The sequence below is a fragment of the Sycon ciliatum genome, chromosome 1 (assembly GCF_964019385.1).
Source record: "Sycon ciliatum chromosome 1, ocSycCili1.1, whole genome shotgun sequence".
NCBI classification, from domain to species: domain Eukaryota; kingdom Metazoa; phylum Porifera; class Calcarea; order Leucosolenida; family Sycettidae; genus Sycon; species Sycon ciliatum.
The window spans coordinates 70,450,985-70,470,037 of NC_088643.1; the positions used below are offsets into that span (position 1 = coordinate 70,450,985).

The 19,053-nt window shown below is 45.7% G+C and overlaps 1 protein-coding gene across 2 annotated transcripts; it reads right to left on the reverse strand.

Annotated features, from left to right (window-relative positions):
* Positions 1-281: 281 nt before the first annotated feature.
* Positions 282-13,810, reverse strand: LOC135805197 (rhophilin-1-like). Of its 2 annotated transcripts, XM_065319203.1 has the most exons (19): positions 13,276-13,810; positions 12,863-12,987; positions 10,484-10,612; positions 10,098-10,176; positions 8,085-8,162; positions 7,653-7,774; positions 6,711-6,765; positions 6,450-6,503; positions 6,026-6,083; positions 5,562-5,653; positions 5,243-5,344; positions 4,636-4,725; positions 4,309-4,375; positions 4,042-4,164; positions 3,642-3,739; positions 2,801-2,915; positions 2,566-2,648; positions 1,673-1,819; positions 282-1,488 (listed from the first exon to the last, which is right to left on the reverse strand). In XM_065319203.1, exons 1-19 carry the CDS (start codon positions 13,345-13,347, stop codon positions 1,219-1,221), a joined length of 1,959 nt encoding a protein of 652 aa, XP_065175275.1. In that variant the 5' UTR covers positions 13,348-13,810; the 3' UTR covers positions 282-1,218. The 2 variants fall into 2 exon arrangements, with proteins under 2 accessions (XP_065175275.1, XP_065175276.1); XM_065319204.1 differs by lacking the exons at positions 12,863-12,987; positions 13,276-13,810 and adding an exon at positions 11,826-12,005.
* Positions 13,811-19,053: the final 5,243 nt, after the last annotated feature.

Genomic DNA, 19,053 nt, shown 5'->3' on the forward strand with positions numbered 1-19,053 from the left:
GGTGTACTTCGAAGTACATCCTTTCTCTTCTAAAGCCTGATTCATACTTCATCTCGCGTCCGGGAAATAGTTGAGCTCAGATCAACTTTTTCGCGACGCAACGCGTTTCCCGTACGCGACATGAAGTATGAATCGGCCTTTCGGCTCGGACAATACTGCATTGTTTTTTTTGTAGAAGTTCTCTAATTCTGCCACGGTTGTTGAAGTACGCCAGGCAAATTCCCAATTATACACACGCATGTACGCGTGCGTGCGCACACACACACACACAAGCTACCAAATAGGAGCAGGAAACATGGCTACCCAGAGGCATATTTGCAAAACTGCCACTTTGCAATAGAGATGATCATAATTAAAAGTTACTTCGAACAATGGCTGAATGCAGCGCAACGCCTAGCGGAAACTATACACGCAACAGGCGGATCAAATCGTGTAAGTGCATGTGGTTGTAATACTCAATCAGCTAAAGTGAGGGGGTCAGATAAGCCAGTTGAGATATATACACGTGTACGTGTGAGTCAGTCGCGGCTGTGTGAAACACAACACCACGCCAAGGAGCGGCGGTGCAGGAAATCACCATGACCTTCAGACTAAGTACAGTATAGAAAGAAGGAGGGTGTCGAGGGGGGATTCAGTTACCATACTACACAGTTATAGGTGCCGGTCCAGCAGCAGTAGCAATAATGTACAAGGCTGGGAATAGCCAGGCCTTGGGTACTAGCAGCAGTAGTAGCAATAATGTACAAGGCTGGGAATAGCCAGGCCTTGGGTACTAGCAACACACTGAACAGCCATAGGTCAGCATCAAAACATGCCGATATCGACTCTAAACAAGGCTGCAGGGCATTAATACGCTATGCTCAACCAATGTGCATGAAAACCAATACTGGTAGAAGTTGGCACTGGCTATCACGTATTCGACTGACTGTGAATGAATGGTGAGTGAGTGGAATGCTGCCATTATCTCTCAGTGTGCCTATCACTAGTTTGAGGTATGAATTACATTATCATCAACTGCACTTTGGTGTCATGGTTCAAAAATTCCTATGGCTGACAAGCGCAATGCAAAATTTCAAGACACTGCATAAACCTGCTCAGTTTCTTTTCGAGAGCACTTGCTCCTGCTCCCTCACGTGCACACACGCACGCACGCACGCACACACACACACACACACACACACACATGCACACACACACACACACACACACACCGCAGCTTCAATACTGCATTGCATCTTCCATTGTGGAAGACATATTCGAACCGCCATTGCTCTCTGGCTTCTTGGACGACGACGAGGGAGCTGGCTGCTCGTCACCACGCGTCGGTGGTAGGACATTCGAGCGTCTGACCCGAGTGAAAGATACTAGCGCGAGCTGCACTAGTGAACCCGACTTCTTTACTAAGTCCACGACTTCACCATGCGTGCTCCACAGCGTGGGGTGACCATTCACGGCCATTACAACGTCATCTTTCTGAACATGCGCAAGCTGAACAAAGAGCGAGAGAGAGAGAGAAAGAGAGAGATAATTATTTTTTAAATCATTCGGCAAATGTACCAGTGTACACAACGTATCCTATCCACAACTAGTCAAGTGTACACCATTAAGAGGACAAGAGAAGAACACCGTAAATTACACTGTATCCCTCAGTACGGGCACGCCAGTGCCTTACCTCAGCAGGGCTTCCTTTGTCAACACTGCAGATCAAAACGGGCGCATTGCCACGGATTGCAAAGCCAAACCCGGCATCTGTACGCTCCACATCGGCCGAGCGTGGCGCAGTCCAATCATTCGCCGAGCTAAACAAAGACAATGGGCCCTATTGCAGAAACAACAGAAGATAAGGAGCATGCAGAACACTGCAGATAAGGATCATGCAGAACACTGCAGATAAGGAGTATGCAGAACACTGCTTTCGGTTTTTTTTGCTCGATGTGACGTACAAGACACCCATGACAAACGCTTCTGAAGCAAACCGAGTAAAAGTCAATATCCAGTACTTTGAAATACAAGCCTGCTCGGTTCTAGCTGATCTCTAAAGCAATAATTGTCACTGCACGATCATCAGACAATCCAAGCTGAATGAGCTGATGCTCTTCCCTCATCTGTTCGGGATATTGCTTTCGACGATGTCGAGAAGTTTGAGTTGCCAGTGTACCCCATTACCTGTCCCATACAACAATACAATACAATGTCATCATGCTACAGCCATAACATGCTGATCACTATTGGAACATTGATAATTTCTTAAACCGATCGGTTCAGCAGTGCAAAGTTTTAAATCGTCATAACCCCCATCAACACTTGGTCAAATTTGATTGATCAAAATAATTGTTAGGAGAGAAAATACCCAGCAATCCGCATGAATAATCGGCAAAGCACTATGATCAACGGGTGTTGAGATAAAGAGCTCACAACAATCGTCATGGCAAGTTCGAGCTCTGAGGATGAGCAGCTAGCCGTGAGTGCGGGGATTTCCCTTTTCTGCTAGCTATTGTTAGGGGAGCATAGGTCACAATGATGTGTATCAACTATCAAGTCATTCATACCCACAGCAAAACATACTAGAGTGTGGAAGAAGTCATCCGAGTCTGGACTGGTGCCGAACACATCAACATTGCGTGGTGCAGACTCCCTCGGAGCTATGCCTGTACAGAGAACATAGTGCAACAACAGACAGGCATACATGCTCTACATCACCCATTGCCGAGTATACAGCAGTGACAGAACAAATAACATCGTATCCCTTCAAATGTGTCACAGTGCGTCTTGCAGGAAAAAAGCTGTGAGCTGTGCATACCATCGATCCGTGGCGCCTCGGCAGCTGTGTTGAACCTGGGCGAGAGGTCGATGTTTCCTTGCTGCTGTAATTCACCTTGCTTGTTCAGTGCCATCTGCTGATCTTGGTAGAATACCTGCACACAGCATATCGTGCACGAATCACAGTGTTTATGTTTAAAGGGGGTGACAACACTTGAATAATGCCTAAACAATAGGGGAAAAGGACACTACGTAAACTGTCGTATCCCCACAGAGCTAGGGTCAACCTGTTATCTGGCAGTGTTACTTCTTCAGTGATCATGCTCATGCTGTCTTGCTTCACCTGCCACACCCTGCATAGTCCCATGCACTACACCTCACTACATTCCTAGTACATGGAGTAACTTGTTACCCTGTTGTTCAAGCCCCACGCACTACTTACAAGTTGTAAGTCATCAGTGCCATGCGCCCACCTTTACTTCAATAGACCTTTTGATGTGCGGTCTTCATAATCGTTCCGTGCCATGCACCCCTACTGTGGATGATGGTTGCCTATTGGTTATTGTGATAGACTGAAGTACACTTTTCTTCCGACTTGCCAGTGTTGCAACTACCTGGGCATAACTTTACCGGTTTATCCCCAAGAGTACATTCTCTGTTTTCTCCCCCGGCCATTGCTTCTGCTGTGCCTGCTCTGCATGTACCTGTCCTCTTGCATACCATTCCTTACCAATGGGAAGGACCTAAGTGACCTTCTTCCAGCATAACTTAAGCCTGATACAAGTAAGATATTGCTGTCAAATCCCCTCCCCCACCCCACCTCACTACACGCATCATACATAACAGTTACAGTCATGGACGCAGGCTAGGATACCGCTTACCTGAATGAGAGTGTCCAGTTTCTTCAGCTCACTGTCACTTCTTAGCAGCCGTAGTGCATCTCGATGCAGTAGAATGGATGATTGCAGATGACCAACACCTGTAGAAGCAACACAAACCGTGGCAATCCAAAGCGCAGCATCAGCAGTCCAGATGAAGACAGGAGCACGCCAATACATGTACACGGTACACTATTTCAGACTCCACCATGGCCTTAAACAGAACTCCCCCTTCGTCTCCATTCACCAACATTGTAGGTACACCATGCATACATCTGCATGCTCCAATATGTCATCACTCCCAGTCTGTACAATCACGGGAATGCCTTCTTGCGACCAAGGGGTACTTCTACTTGCAGCACCACATCTGCATAATGATTATGTACCACGGTAGTAACCTCACCTCTGTCAATCTGATCATCGACGGACATAATTGGCCGCATCTCGGCTCGGATATTATTTGCCAGCATGTGATGTAACTGATCTCGCATTGATCCGATCTCTTCACCAGTTAGGTCTGTTTCATCTATTGACACAAAGTAGAGACAGTGGTAAAATACCATGAAAGCCTGTCAACTGAAGACAAGGGTGTGTGTCAGTGTGTGTGTGTGTGTGTGTGCGTGTGTGTGTGTGTCCGTGTGTGTGTGTGTGTGTGCACGTGCAAGCTTACCAGCAAAGTCCAAGTGAGCGGCTGCGGTGTAGTACCGTGACAATGCACGGAAATGGAAGTCTTTCGCCTGAAGATTGAACCAACACAGAACCGCACACAAGATGGAACTCCTTTCAATAAGACTTTGTCTTTGGGAAATCCTCAGATATATCTAAACAATGTCAAGCACATTTTATAGTGTTTTAATCTTGTTCTCCGTCAAAACAAGCCGTGACCAGTAGCACAGCATTCCCACCAGCACACACCAGCTTTCAACCTCGGCACATTGCTGTTTTAAACACAGGTGACATCATGACTGTAAAGTGATAATACAGAGATTCCACCAACCTTGGCCAGTGTGACCCAGGACCTTGTAATATATCCCTTGAATGGCGATGTCCCCATGCTCTGGTGTGTCTTCTCGTACAGATCTGCAACCTGCATACACGTAAAACAGCAACAGCAGACACATTATTCAACCAAACTGCAGGGCATTCAGGTACTAGTACTTGCTTCCTGTCCTGGCCAGTAAACTTCATAATTGGTGTGGGTGGGTGTAAGTTATAGGCTGAATACTTAGAGAAACTGATCAACTCACATCATGCACTAATACTGTAGGCAGATCAAAGTGGATAATGTAACTTCAATGCTGTTCAAGCATGCTATACCATACTTGGTCAGACTTTTTACATAATCATTACAATAGACGGGGACGTCATATCTTTTAGTTGCAAAATGAATTCACATGGAAGACGGCAAAATGCCCTTGTAATTATTTGTAGGCCCGGTTCCATATGAGTGGGGAAGATGGATATTTGGTAAAGCCACATCCAAGAGGGAAGGAACAGAACGTCCTGTTCTTGCTCTTACTGCGACCCGGTACCCAAACAAGGCATACTGCACATGACATGCAGTGCTGTCAATTGTGCATCATGTCCATAATGTACTCTCTTACCCGTGCTGTTTCTTGCGCTAGCTCAATCGCCAACTCCACTCCACCTTCCAGCACCTCCGTGTCCAGACTTCTCCTCTCAAACAGGCATTCCTGGGCCTGAGCCTGAAAGACAAGATGAGAAGTTGATCACATGCAGCACATTCATACGTCAGCAAGAGAGCCAACTGAGAGTGTAACCTGGCGGCTATTTTCTCATTGCATAGTTATATACATGTACAATGTACATGTAGGTGAGCTGTCACAGGCTACTGTCCGAGAATCTATCTGCACCAGGCTGTACAAGCAATCGGCCACTGAAAAAGAAGCAAGCGGCACTGACCAACATGAGAGCAGAGAGCATCTGCAGAGTGTCCGGCGCCATGTCGGGGCTAGGTGCGTTGTAGAACTTCTCGTTCAAGTAGTCAAACATGCCTGCAATGAACACGGCCGAGATGAGAAACGGTGACACAGATACACAGAGCAGAATACATAACAACATACAGAATAACATACGGAACACCATACCCCACACAGCACAGCTATACCTGGCAATTGGTATAGTGTACAGTGTTTACAGTGTATCAGTACTGATAGCATACTCACACCAATCCTTGCCTGCAACAACGTCCGCCTAGCTTCAGCTTTCCATCCAAAATAGAAGTGCATCACCACACCATCTGACGTTGTAAATGCAAAGCAAGTGCTGACTTAAATTACCGTAAAGTACCGTTGAACTAGAGAGGGGCCGGATCAACGGTACTTTACGGTAATATCCTATGTACTACTGCCACATGATATTCTTACCGGCAGCTTTTTCAAATTCCTCCACTGCCTTTTCTACACCGGCAGAAGTGCTCCGGTCCTGAAACAAGGACACACAGAAGTACATAGGACTTAATTTAAACACAGCCTAGTCAAGTTTTGTCGCAAAATAGTGTCAAAGTTGATTCTTTGATACACTCCTAGCCCAGGCGAGTGTCTACAGAAATGTACACAGAGATCCAATGATGCACAATGACTGCAAAGTCGGACTAACCAGAATTCAAGTACATGTAGGTTAAACATGCATGGATCGTAGCAAAGCAAGCTTCTTTCAGTGACCACCTCACCACTCCCCCTTGCCGTACACCCAGTAGTAACGTATTTCACTCAGTTGAACCTTACCAGACTGTGCACAAAGTGCTACTAAAGTATTTACAACAATTACAATAATGTAGTTCGAGCTCACCTGCTTTGCTGCAAATTGACTGTGAAGCACTGCGACGTTGAAGATGACGGATGCCTAAATCACACAGGCCAGCATTACCAATCTTTAATAGTTGCATATCTTACTTGAAACCATGCGGCAGAATCTCGTCAATGTGCACATGACAAAGAAAATCGGACACATGCAACATAATGTGTCCTTTGCGGCATTACAGTAATCAAAGTGCTTAGGATGCAAACACGCTTTCACAAGTAGGCAGAAGGCGTTACCAAGTACAAGTACCTTTTCAAATGTTATTGATTGCTGGGCAGTGGGAAGACCTTGAATAGAGTCATACCTACACACAGTACACCCAAAGGAAATACATAAAGAGGTATAAACAGAGGTTCAGGGGCACTGTCCAGGGTCAATACACAAATCCTGACAGCCACAGCCATTGCACGCACCAATGAACGGCTGCTAATGTACATGCATATGCAACGCGGTCAGCCACTCCAACACCATTGCAGTCAATTTATATATCTGATGATGTATGTCCGGTTCTCTCTGAGCTCGAGCACCCACAAATCATTCCATGCTTACCAAATTAAGGAAGACTTCCAAACGCCTTACTCCACCAATCTACATCAAACTTAGTCATACGCCCCCATTCAAGAATACGGGCCCTAATGGTTAAATGCCACCTAGCATTGTCACATGCTACTACATGTACAGTCAGACCTCGCGTATCCGGTCCTGTTTTATCCGGATCCCTCGCCATCCGGAAGACAATTGTTGGTTATCGATTTACAGCATATTCCACGCATACATACGGTATGTGTGTTCGAGTACCCGGATCCCTCGCCTATCCGGATATTTCGTGGAAAACGGATGTGTGCGGTTGAGCGAGGTCTGCCTGTACAAGTAAAGTACAGCGAAACCTCATGTATCCGGACACCCTTGGTCAGGGACTCAGGATAATGCTTTAGGATAATCCAACACCAACCCTTATCCCAAATCATTGGAGTAGGAGTAGCTGAATTCTTTCCCTGGATACTTCTTGTCTACTGCTAGTACTTGCATAGATGCTGAAATTGCCACAAACAGAAAACTGAGGTTGCAGATATCCAGGGGCGTGGCAAATGAGGTCTGGATAAGCCAGGTTTAATCACTGTCTACAGTACAGCTATGCCAGTGAGGTAAGCAAGCCGAGCATTGACAATGCAAGTGGCCAGCATCACTCACCATTGAAACACTATACCGTGCTTCTGCGATCGGAAGAACCTTCTCTCCACAAAGTAGAGCTGCTTGACGTAGTCGATCAGCAAGCCGAGGCCTTCCTCGTTGCGTTTCGGTGTGCGGACAGCCTACATACATGTAGTACCCGCGACAAGCTCCAGCAATTGTAACCAATGCAAAGGTAAAGTTGTGAGTGCACGTGCAGGTGAAAGGCATGCATTGAGGCGTGTTGTACACACGCGCCACAGAGGCACTAGCAGATATTTCTGTCATCGCACTACATCAGTGCAGGCAATGGACTTGTGGTTGATAAGCTGCTCGATCAAACGCAGAAAGACAATACTTTGCAGTCAAGTGCACGCAAATACCTACATAGCGCCACAATACGAAGTGCAGTGTTCCCCTCCAATTGCTATTAGCGACAGGCTTGATTCTTACCTGCCGCATGCTGGCAAGCTCCGTGAGGGCATCCTCATAATGAGAGGGTTCCACATGATAATGGCGTTGAAGGAAGCGCTGCATACAACAACAACAACAACAAACACATGAGCCAGAAGCAGAAGAGAAACTCTGTCACATTCCAGTGCCATACCAGTTCATGGTAAAACCGAGAAATGTACCAGGCACCGTCTTCTAAAAGCAGGTTTATGGGGAGTGGCTGCATGTGTCAGGACCTAGCTTGTATAGTTCAGGCAAGAGCTGTGTGAGCAACCGTGTCCTGCAGATTATAACTCTTGAACTGGAGCAATGCAACTACAGTAAAACCTGTAACTAAAGACCGGCACCGTGACTAGCGACCAGCCTGCTACTGCAGACCACTTCGCCAGGCACGGACGGCCTCACATTCAAAATGCACTGTGACTAGCGACTACCTGCTGAACGCGACCAGCGACCGCCTTTTCTTGTCCCAAGACGATTTTTGACCCGTAACTAGCGACCGCGATGTAGGAAATCAAATGTTGTTCGAAGCTCTTTCTTGAAATTTTGATGATTTTCCGTGGTCCTGAAAGGCATCTTTCGATACTACAGCTGAAGAAATGAACGCAGGTTATTTTTGACTGTGGAGTCGGTGTGGACTTCACTACACCTGTCAGAATTTCAAGCGCTGCCAAGAATAAACATGATATTAAACGTCTTGGAGAGGGTATCGAAAGCGCTCTCTGATCGATGTTACTAATCGGAGGAGAAACGAAGACTGAGCAGCTCTGTCACCCCAGTCATACAGACGAATCGACGATGGCATCAAGGAATCCAGAAACAAAGCAGCACCGCAAGGTCCTGATGCTGGAGAATCGCGTTCAAGCAATCGAGAAGTCGCAACAAGGACAGTCGGTACAATTGATCGCATGAACAAATTTGAAGCCCAGCACAAAATGAAACTTCCACAGGGAACGTTTGACTCCTGGCTTCAGAAGTAGGAGCTGAATTTGATGTCCGCAAAAAAATTAATCTTCTCTCTCTGTCTCTCTCCATCTCTCCGTCTTTCTCTCCAAGTGTTGTTTAACCTGAAATAAGAATGGCATTGCGCAAGTCTTGGGGAATTGTATTAGCTGCATTTTGATATACATATCATATAATGGGATCCATATATGGTCGCATGGTGCAAACCTCTAACTAAAGACCACCTGCTATTAACGACCGCTTTTGCTGGCACCAAGGGGTGGTCGGTAGTCACAGGTTTTACTGTATGTGATTGTCAAAAGGGATCTCCCAAGGTGGCCCGCACCCCGTATGATGTAACATTACACAACCCTCACACTCATAGGAATGTAGAGCTCTGTCCTTCAGAGCTATCACAAGACAACTGGGTTGACTATGGGGCTATGTAACCAAGTGATCCTTGCAATGGGTAGATATAGCTATCCCATGTGATGTATTGTCACACACCCCATCTTATGCATTTGGTGTTCCTCTTTCAGCCAACATACAAGTAAAAGCCATAGTCACAAATTCGCAAAGCATCACTCTCAGATCTTGACATACAGCACGCTATAATTCCAATGCATGCATCATGATTCAACACCGGTATCTAAGCAACATAGAGAACATAGGGGACCATAGGCGGGAAGTAATCTAAAATCACATGTGCACTGCAATATATCCACCATAGTGTCATGCACCAGCCGTATTTATTGTTGTTGCTGTTGTTGTTGTTGTTGTTGTTGTTGTTGTTGTTGTTGTTGTTGTTGTTGTTGTTGTTGTTGTTGTTGTTGTTGTTGTTGTTGTTGTTGTTGTTGTTTCAAATCTTTATTCTCACGATAGTTGTCGTTGTCGTCGTCGTCGTCGTCGTTGTTGTTGTTGTTGTTGTCATTGTTATTGTTGTTAATTTTACTTCGCACACTCCAACGGGTAGGCCCCCTAATACCGGTAACAAGGAAATACAATACATTCAATACTACAGAGAGGCAATACCGTAGCTAGGCCATGATCATTGATGCCCTGTACACTCACCTCCAGTGGTAGGATCAGGTCCACTGGATCCGTCTCCTTCAGTCCTAAGCAAATCATTGGCACTCGTGTCTCTTTATTACTGCACACACAGGAATGTGCGTGCAGACACACACCCAGACACACAGACATACACAACACACGCACACACGCACATTATTGTCATAGTGTGTTCACTGAGAGCCTGTGTATGTTGCCCCAGTCGCCCCAATTATGCGAGTGCAGAAACCTCTCCGAGTTTGAGGTCTGAGGATCTTTCAAGCGTGGCAAAGTTTTTTAATTCTACTGACAATCACTTGGATCAGTTACCATAAAGTGTATCGTACTAGCAACCATAATTTGAAAGGTTGCTATGGCAAATTCCAGCTCGAGTCCACCCCTTATCTTACCCATCGTGTTGATAAATAGTGACTGCACAATTCAGCTGAGAAAGCTGTGCTTGCAGCCGCTCGAGGTTGCTCTCGTGGAACGTCAGCTCCAATGCGGCCGTTTCCCGTGCCTTCCGATTCGTACTGGCCCTGGTATGGTCAACAGCAACAAGCGGCGTATCCACAAACAACAGCAACAAGCGGCGTATCCACAAACAACAGCACAGAGGGTTTTAATTCATGATAACAGTTAGAAATCAGATCTTGGTCCTGTATTTTTTCCTGAGCTGTGATACATGACTGTATGACACTACACACTGCAATCAGTACACACATGCACACACAGATGATACACTGCATATTGATTCTGTAAGACTCCATGAGATAGGCGCAAGGAAACAACACAACTAACTTCAAGAAAGTCATGTGTCACAGGCAATGTCAGCAGTCCTACTATTAATTTTTATGATAATCTTAGAGCAATCACTTGTGGAGTTGTGTGTACTTGTGGTCGAGCTTAGCACAACTATCAGATACTAGCGATTGCATCACTGTACAGCTAGGCACCGCGGCACTAAATACTAATGTCATAATCACGGTATCGTATTCCTGCGTGAGTAGACTACACTCTGCAGTACAGGCAGATCCACACAGAATCAGTCACACTACCAAAACCCACACTCACACACTACACAGCTAGCCTTAGTAGGTACTACTGTACTAGTAGTTGTCTCGTCTTCTTTGACATCGACAGATAAAAAGTAAAAAATAGTTCTGTCAACGTGCACAGAAACGACGTATTGTCTATTGACAGACAGGTCCACTAACACCACCCACCAGCAGGAACACCAAATATGTGCTCCGACTCCGACAATGTCACAAAATAGCCATGGGCGGTAGGCCACACAATTCTCCATCACCAGGGATCAACGATGGTGGTGATCACGTCACGGCCGCAAACACCGTGACCTGAGAAAATCTTCGACACTCACTCAACAACCCTATTCCCTAACTCGCCACCTAAACACGTAAAGGACATAATTCATTGCACCGACAAAATCTTCATACAACGCCCCAAACTCCACAGACACAGGGTTCACGCTCTCCTTCACGGACATCAACTTGATCAAGCTCCTATGCAAAAGAACAACACAAGTCGCACCGATGCGTGCCTGCCGACAGTAACCAAACCCCAACATTTACACTCACACTAGGCTACCGTTCAACACACTAGTGCCGACGTGCACGATTCATACAGAGATTTTGTAAACCAGCATCTTGACTTCGTACATCGTGGGTGCTGGCCTTCATGGCCTCACTCAACACGAACACACTTGGCTCAATCAATGGAAGCTTCTCTCACCAGATTTTTGCTCGACGCACCTAGCAGTAGCGCGGATAGAAGGTTTGCACAGCACACCAGTACCAGAGTCCAAGAAGAAATTCTCTCGACGGAGTTGCTTGTCTGTAGGTCTGTTTGATACGGCAACTAACTTTGCCACCGCACTGCGTGATCGGCACAACAGAAGATAGAGCTGCTAGCCGTATCCAGCCTCAGTAGGCCAGCATCGCCACATATCCCCGCGCGCGGCAAGCGAAGCCGAAGCAGCACCAAACTCCCTCCATGTGCTCGTTCACGCACCGGTGAACGCCGAGTTCGTATGGCTGCTAAATAGCGCGCATGATCTAGTCTACTTCACCTATAGACCACTGTGGGTCTACCATGCGAAGGTCTTAGCATATCTCGAAACTCGAAATGGCTTTAGGAGAAGTGTGGAAGGAACGCTCCTCCTAATGTTAGAAATGAGCATTCGCCTCGGTAATCATTACGGAATGATTGAAATAATTGGGTAGAGCCAATAGTTGCACGCAGTGGCGCACACGGTCGGTGCAGTTCATTGTTGGATGTCAACACTGCAGACCTCCTGAGAGCAGGTGGATAGTTGGAGGATGCCATGCCAGCTTTGCGACGCTGTCCATGAAACCTGCTATGTGCCCAGGCAGTAACGAATTATTTAGGGACCATTCTTGCTCAAATCTGGGCTACATAACTTCGTACTGAGTGCAGTTTTCTCCAGCACACACAGCACGTTGACGACATCAGCAGTGCAGTAGCAACCAGCATCGGATAAGAAACTACCGGTACTACAGCGCACATCTTTCGCTTCCAAATCATTTTAGAGAGCAACGGAAGTGCTTCTCCAATACTGGCAAATACTTGACGAACTTATACTTATAGTGACATAGACATAGCGAATTAGTGACCACCAGTCCAATGTAGAGTACAATTACAAAATGCCTTCAACTGGATATACATGTACACTGCATTGGGGATGTCAGCAAGCAATGGCATGCAAACAACAAGCTGCGTATAGATGGCCAAAAAGCCAGCAGCCGTACCTTAGTAGGTTCTCGGCTCCCTCCAGCATTCTGATCTCCTTGCTAATCTGACCATTCAGCGCCTGGCGCTTGCTCTGAACTTTCGTTCGCATTGTAGCAGCACCGCTCAAATCACCACCGTATCCCTACACGCACAAACAACATGTTGTAGTATAAGTGATCACAAAATAGAACATGCCCGCACACCCTGCGAAACCCTACAAACAGACACGCTGAGACCAAGACCGGAGAATCCAAACTAATACTTGAACGAGTATTTTGAAACAAGGTCCAAAAATAAATCCCCGCCAATGAAAAATACACAGAATCACTACAAAACATGCACAACCATGAAATTCTTCACATGAAGGTGTGGAAACCAACACAGACCTGGCGGTTGTCACACTCTACTGCAGCCTAACGGTAACACTCACTCGAATCGAAGGAGCCTTCTCCAACATTTCACCAGCCGCCATACTGCCTGGAAGATGACCGTCAAAGCTCATGGTGAAGATTCCCGGACTGGCACACGATGACACCGTTTTCTGCCCACGGAATGGGACACGATCGAACACAACAAGACTAGTGACGATCGTCGTTACACGGATTGACCACCACTGTGACCAGCAAACTGGCCTGAAAGTGCGCTATCTCTCCAGCTTAGCTGAACAACAGCATTCGATAATGTCCTCTTCACGCCATGTGCACTTCTAGGCAAGCAACTGTCTGAAGGCCAGGGGACTAGCAAGACACTATCCGTACATGCACTGCGCACGAAGCCACACGGTCAGAAGCAGGTCGCGGCTTAGGTCAAGACTCAAGATCGCTGCATCCAGGGCACAGCCGGCAACAAGACGACACACTGCTATTTCGCAAAGGTCCCAAGTAAAGCTGGAGCTTCAGCCCGATGTCGATGAGCTTGATGTCAAGACTTCCAAGACGCTCCACTGGCACTGCTGCAGCGCTGACTGCTCCACCAGGCCCGCGTCCTGAGCCTGAGCCTGAGGACCAGTGTCAGTGAGGTGTTGTGCATGCCAGGCGCGTTGGACACTGCACTGGTACAGAGCTACATGTAGCTGTACTGACCTAGTGTTGACTGATCGTTACTACGTTAGTGAATAGTGTTAGTGTTGTTAGTGTTGCATGCACGGGCACGCAGTCATGCACTGATTCGATGCATGTGGCCTGGCCTGGCTGGGTGCCTGACTGTGCGACTGATGCCCGATAATGACGTTCCCCACAAAGTAGCCCTGCACGTGACATATTTTTTCGATTTCGACAGGAATATTGTTACACTTTTAATACAGGAGTTTACTGTTTAGACTCTACGTATACGTATGATGGCATGATTCCACGACTCAGCACATACATGTAGCACGAGCACACCATGACGTGAGAAGTGCTTCCCACAAAGTCCAGTTTCCACTTTCACTTCAATTATTGTATAAGTGACCAGTCGCGTCCGTGATGTTTGACAGCACCATTGGCCCACACAGCTACACAGTACAGGCAAGAGGAATAGAGGATCTAGGAGAACGTAATGACTAAAAAAATGGAACTCCCATGATCCATTCTGCTGGGAATAATTATGATTGACTATTAAATGCTAGACGGCCTGGATGATTGACTGACTGAGCTCAGTCGGTCAATCATCCATGAGTACAGTAGAAGGAGCGATTCACTTCAGTGTTTCACTTCAGTCCGTGTGTGAGTCCTACACCTTTGCAGAAGCTGTGCTGGTGAGCTGCAGTTCAGATCAGTCTCAGTCAGGACCAAAGCCTGAGGCAAAGGTCTGACTCTTGCCTTGGCCTGGGATCAACGCTAAAGTCAAGATAGCTAGCTCAGCATGCATGTACTGAGTGAGGTACGTATGACTCTTCTTCTAGTACAAATAGTTTAATACTGTAATTCTACTCGTTGTGCTAGTCAGTACTGGACAACGGGGAGAGGCGGTACAGAGATCTTCACCCTGGTCGGATTCATCACAGACTCACTGCTCTAGTGTAGGTCTACAACTCTACATCACTACATCATCACATATACATGTAGACCATGGTAGACTGACACTTGACAGTCTGTTGCACTGGAAATACTGTATTCTACTCGTTGTGCTAGTCAGTAGTACTAGTACTGGACAACGGGGAGAGGCGGTACAGAGATCTTTACCCCGGTCGGATTCATCACAGACTCACTGCTCTAGTGTAGGTCTACAACTTAACTCTACATCACTACATGTAGACCATGGTAGACTGACACTTGACAGTCTGTTGCACTGGAGATTGGTCAGTGTAGCCGGTAGGGGGATAGCATGGCAATACACCCCCACAGAGTACAATGTTTGATTACCATGTAGTAGAGAGCCCCGAGCAGCGCCCGCTTTTTGGGAGAATCCGTCAATCTACATTGTACATACACATGTACATGTACATGTACATGTGCTCCGAGTCCGACTTTCACGCTCAGCATGTGTCAACTACATTGTAGAATGTAGAGTCTACATGTCTAGTAACTGGGGTCTACCAGTCATGTACATGTACATGTAGATTGATTGACAACTGAAATTGTCAAGATAAAGTACATGTGAAAAAATTGACAACTAAAATACAGTACGAAGTAGTGAGAGAACTAAAATACAGTCATGTGTAAGTACATGTACATGACCTGCAGGCCAGAGATCATAATCAGTAACAAGCTAGCTGTGGAATCTGGATGTGACAAATTGACAATCATCGGGTCACTGGTCAGATCACTCATCACCAGCTAGCTAGGCCGGGTGTCACACACTATGTACGTCATGATCACTGTTTCGCAGAAAATAATTGGCACCATATTGACGAGTACATGATTGTACAATGTGTTAGTATTTTGATATACTATACTTTGTGCTAGATTATCAAGTAACAAGTTCAACATCTACACATACCAACATACATGTACATGTACATGTAAAACAAGTAAAGTAACTTAGTTCGCACGTCCGCGTTACAACAGTAGCGTTGAGAAACACAACCAGCTTACTACTTAGGAAATGCATGTACACTGGACTACAGTAGTAGTTGAGAAAATCAACCACAACCTCCGTGTATTATTACTAGTAGCTGCTAACACAACAACATCCTAGCCGCTGTGACACTGACAGTACGTGCATTTGTACATGATTGTGAAAGTAAGTTTGCAGCTGTGTGAAGATTTCCTACTACATGTAATATTAGTGTGAAACTCGGAGTCTAATATTAATCTACATGTACATGCATATTGCATTCTGTTCCCTGCCTACAAACGTAACAGTTACCGTCGTTAGACCTACATGTACATGTATTTGCTTTGCTCTCCTCTACGCTAGCCTCCCTCTAATAAATCATACACTGGAGAAAAAAATCAGAAAAATGCATGATTGTGGAAAATAAAGACAGTTCTGCTCTACAAACTACAACAGTACAAGCCTGCATGACTGTCTCATTCCTTTGAAGAACTTCAAGAAGTGCTAGAAAGTAGAAGCTACAGTCATGTATACACGTACATGTACATGTACGTGCATAAAGTACACGTACATGTACATGTACATTGTACGTGCATAAAGTACATGTACATGTACATGTACGTGCATAAAGTACAATCATGTACGTGCATAAAGTACATGTACGATCATTTAGATGCACATACACAGTCATCACTTTTCCCTAAGAAGTCTCCAATTCCGCTGTACAAAATGAATAAAACTAAAAGTACTGCCAAGATTCGCCCATTGTATATTGCGCATTGCCCTGTTGATGCCCAGTGGCCGAAATCATTGGCAGTACTCAGTTTATTCATGTTGGTGCAGCTGAAAGCCTATACTATTCGGGGAATGGAGGTGTTTACAGGTGGACAGCCACCATTATGCAAACAAAGGGAAATGTAGAAGGAAAAGGAAATATAGATACGAGTTGAGAGTAACTCTCCATCACTGTAACCAGATACTATAATTATACAGTCAGAAAGTGCAACAACTAGGCACAAAACTGACAGAGTACTGAGACATTCGACGTCCTGAGACCTACATGTAGCTTCAACACATCTCCGTAGCGCTAACCGACAGCCTTCCAACTTGGAAGGTTCAAGGTTATGGAAAGACCAAAGAGGGGAAGGCAAGCGCAACGAAAATGAGCACAAGCTACAGTCCCAACGGAACAAATAATGTCGATTGTTACTGGACTATGACGAGACCAGTAGGATATTCGACAAAGCGGTCTAACTACAATTCGAAGCAGCAAAGCAGCACACCACCCAAATTGGGTGGGTCAAAAATATCAAAGATAAGTAAAGAAGGGGAAGCTTTGCGAAAACGAATTGTACAAGCCGAAAGCCAAACTCCTACAGTACTCCTAATACATGACATAGTGATGGACTAGTTGACTACAAAACAAGTAAGTAACTTGTTTCACACGACGTACGTTTCGCCATATGGTTCGTGACGGCTCATCAGGTGTGCAATTTGAAACTCGGATGTTGAGCCAATAATAAATGTAGAAAGGAAAAGGTGGAGAGTTACTCTCAACTCGCATCTATATTTCCTTTTCCTTTCTACATTTATTATTGGCTCAACATCCGAGTTTCAAAATGGAAATGTCATAATAATTATCTCAAGTTAGTTGTTTACTGGTACCCCACAGCACTTGTCCACGCAGTGTCCCGGGTGCTGTGTCGTTGGCACTGTGTATTTTGCCGCTCTTGTTTCATCTCTCCGACTCGCCTCTTCTTTCTTTCCTTGTTGCACTCTGTTTCAGGCTTCGCTCTTCCTTCAACAGTAATAGTAATAGCGGTAATAGCGGTTACCACTGGGTTTACCGGTATGTACTCTTGGTACCGGCACTAGCACTGTTGGTTTACTGACGCTACCTGTTGTATCTCCATGGTGGTATGGTGATTTTAGTTCCTTGGACTTGCACTTCACTTGATGAGGAAACACGACAACAGAACTGGATTGTGAAATCTTGAAATGTCTTGTGTGCGCTCACCTTCCCCTTTCTTATTAAGATTGCTAGTTCCTCCTATTAATACTAATAGAACCTTCCAAGTTGGAAGGCTGTCAGTTGAGTTTGCGCATTCCAAGACGTGATGCAGCTAAGCATCAGGTCGTTGAATGTCAGTATCACATCAGTCAGTGTTGTGCTAATTGTTGCACGTTCTGACTCACCAGTATCATGCTTAACATGTACATGTATTTGTTAGTGTTGGACACAAACGGATACTAGTAACTGGTAAACTTTCTTTATTCTCTTTTTATAGAAAAGAAAAAGGACCAAGGAACTACAAGTTACGCTACAATGTCCACTGACACCACCAGTTACTAAACAATCAGCTCATGCGATAATTTGCACGACATTGACCGACGGTACTGACGTTCTACAACTAACTGGCTAACAGCTCTAGCACATCTGGGATGCGAACTCCAACAGCCTTCCAACTACTACTTGGAAGGTTCTAAGTAAGTAGTTATAGAAACAAGTTCAAACAACATAAGGAGGGTATTCTCTTTTTAATTCGCGAAGATAAATTTACACTTTGACAGTTCGTACAGTATCGGCATGAGATCAAATGCAAGAGTTGTGTCGAAGATTGCTGATTACAGGCTCAGTGAGACGCGATGAATCATGAAGTCCAGGACTGTTCTGGAGACTTATCAGATTCTGTCTGGACCATGGAGGCACATCATCAGCACACCGTGCAAGCTACATGTACTCGCTAGTGGATGTCAATCGGGATCATGGGGATGTCTTACGAAGTGTTAGTTATGTTACCCACAAACATCAGTAGAGTCTGCCATCTGTAGTAGCACCATTCGTATTCTATTCTAGCTACATTGTATTTGTGGTCACTGGTAGCCCTTGGCTGATAATGCCGGCAGAAATATTTACAGCAGAATTCGGTACTTTTCTGGTATGTTTCATGCATGTTTGGTATGTGGATAAAGAAATGGAGCAGAATTCAAGGAAGTGCCTGCCATACAGTTTGTATGCTTCTGCCAATTTGACTGCTTTTCGAGCAGAATCTCCCAATGCTTCGAGCAGTATCCACCAAGTGCTATTTGTGGTGCGATCGTGTCCAGCGAACTGAATCACATGTACAAGTATCCTCTATGCTGCGACCTGTGGGCGTGCGGAGGCCGGCACCCTCTAAAACATACATGTAGCTGAGGGCGAGGCCGTGCGTCGTACGGTACTGACAAGTAC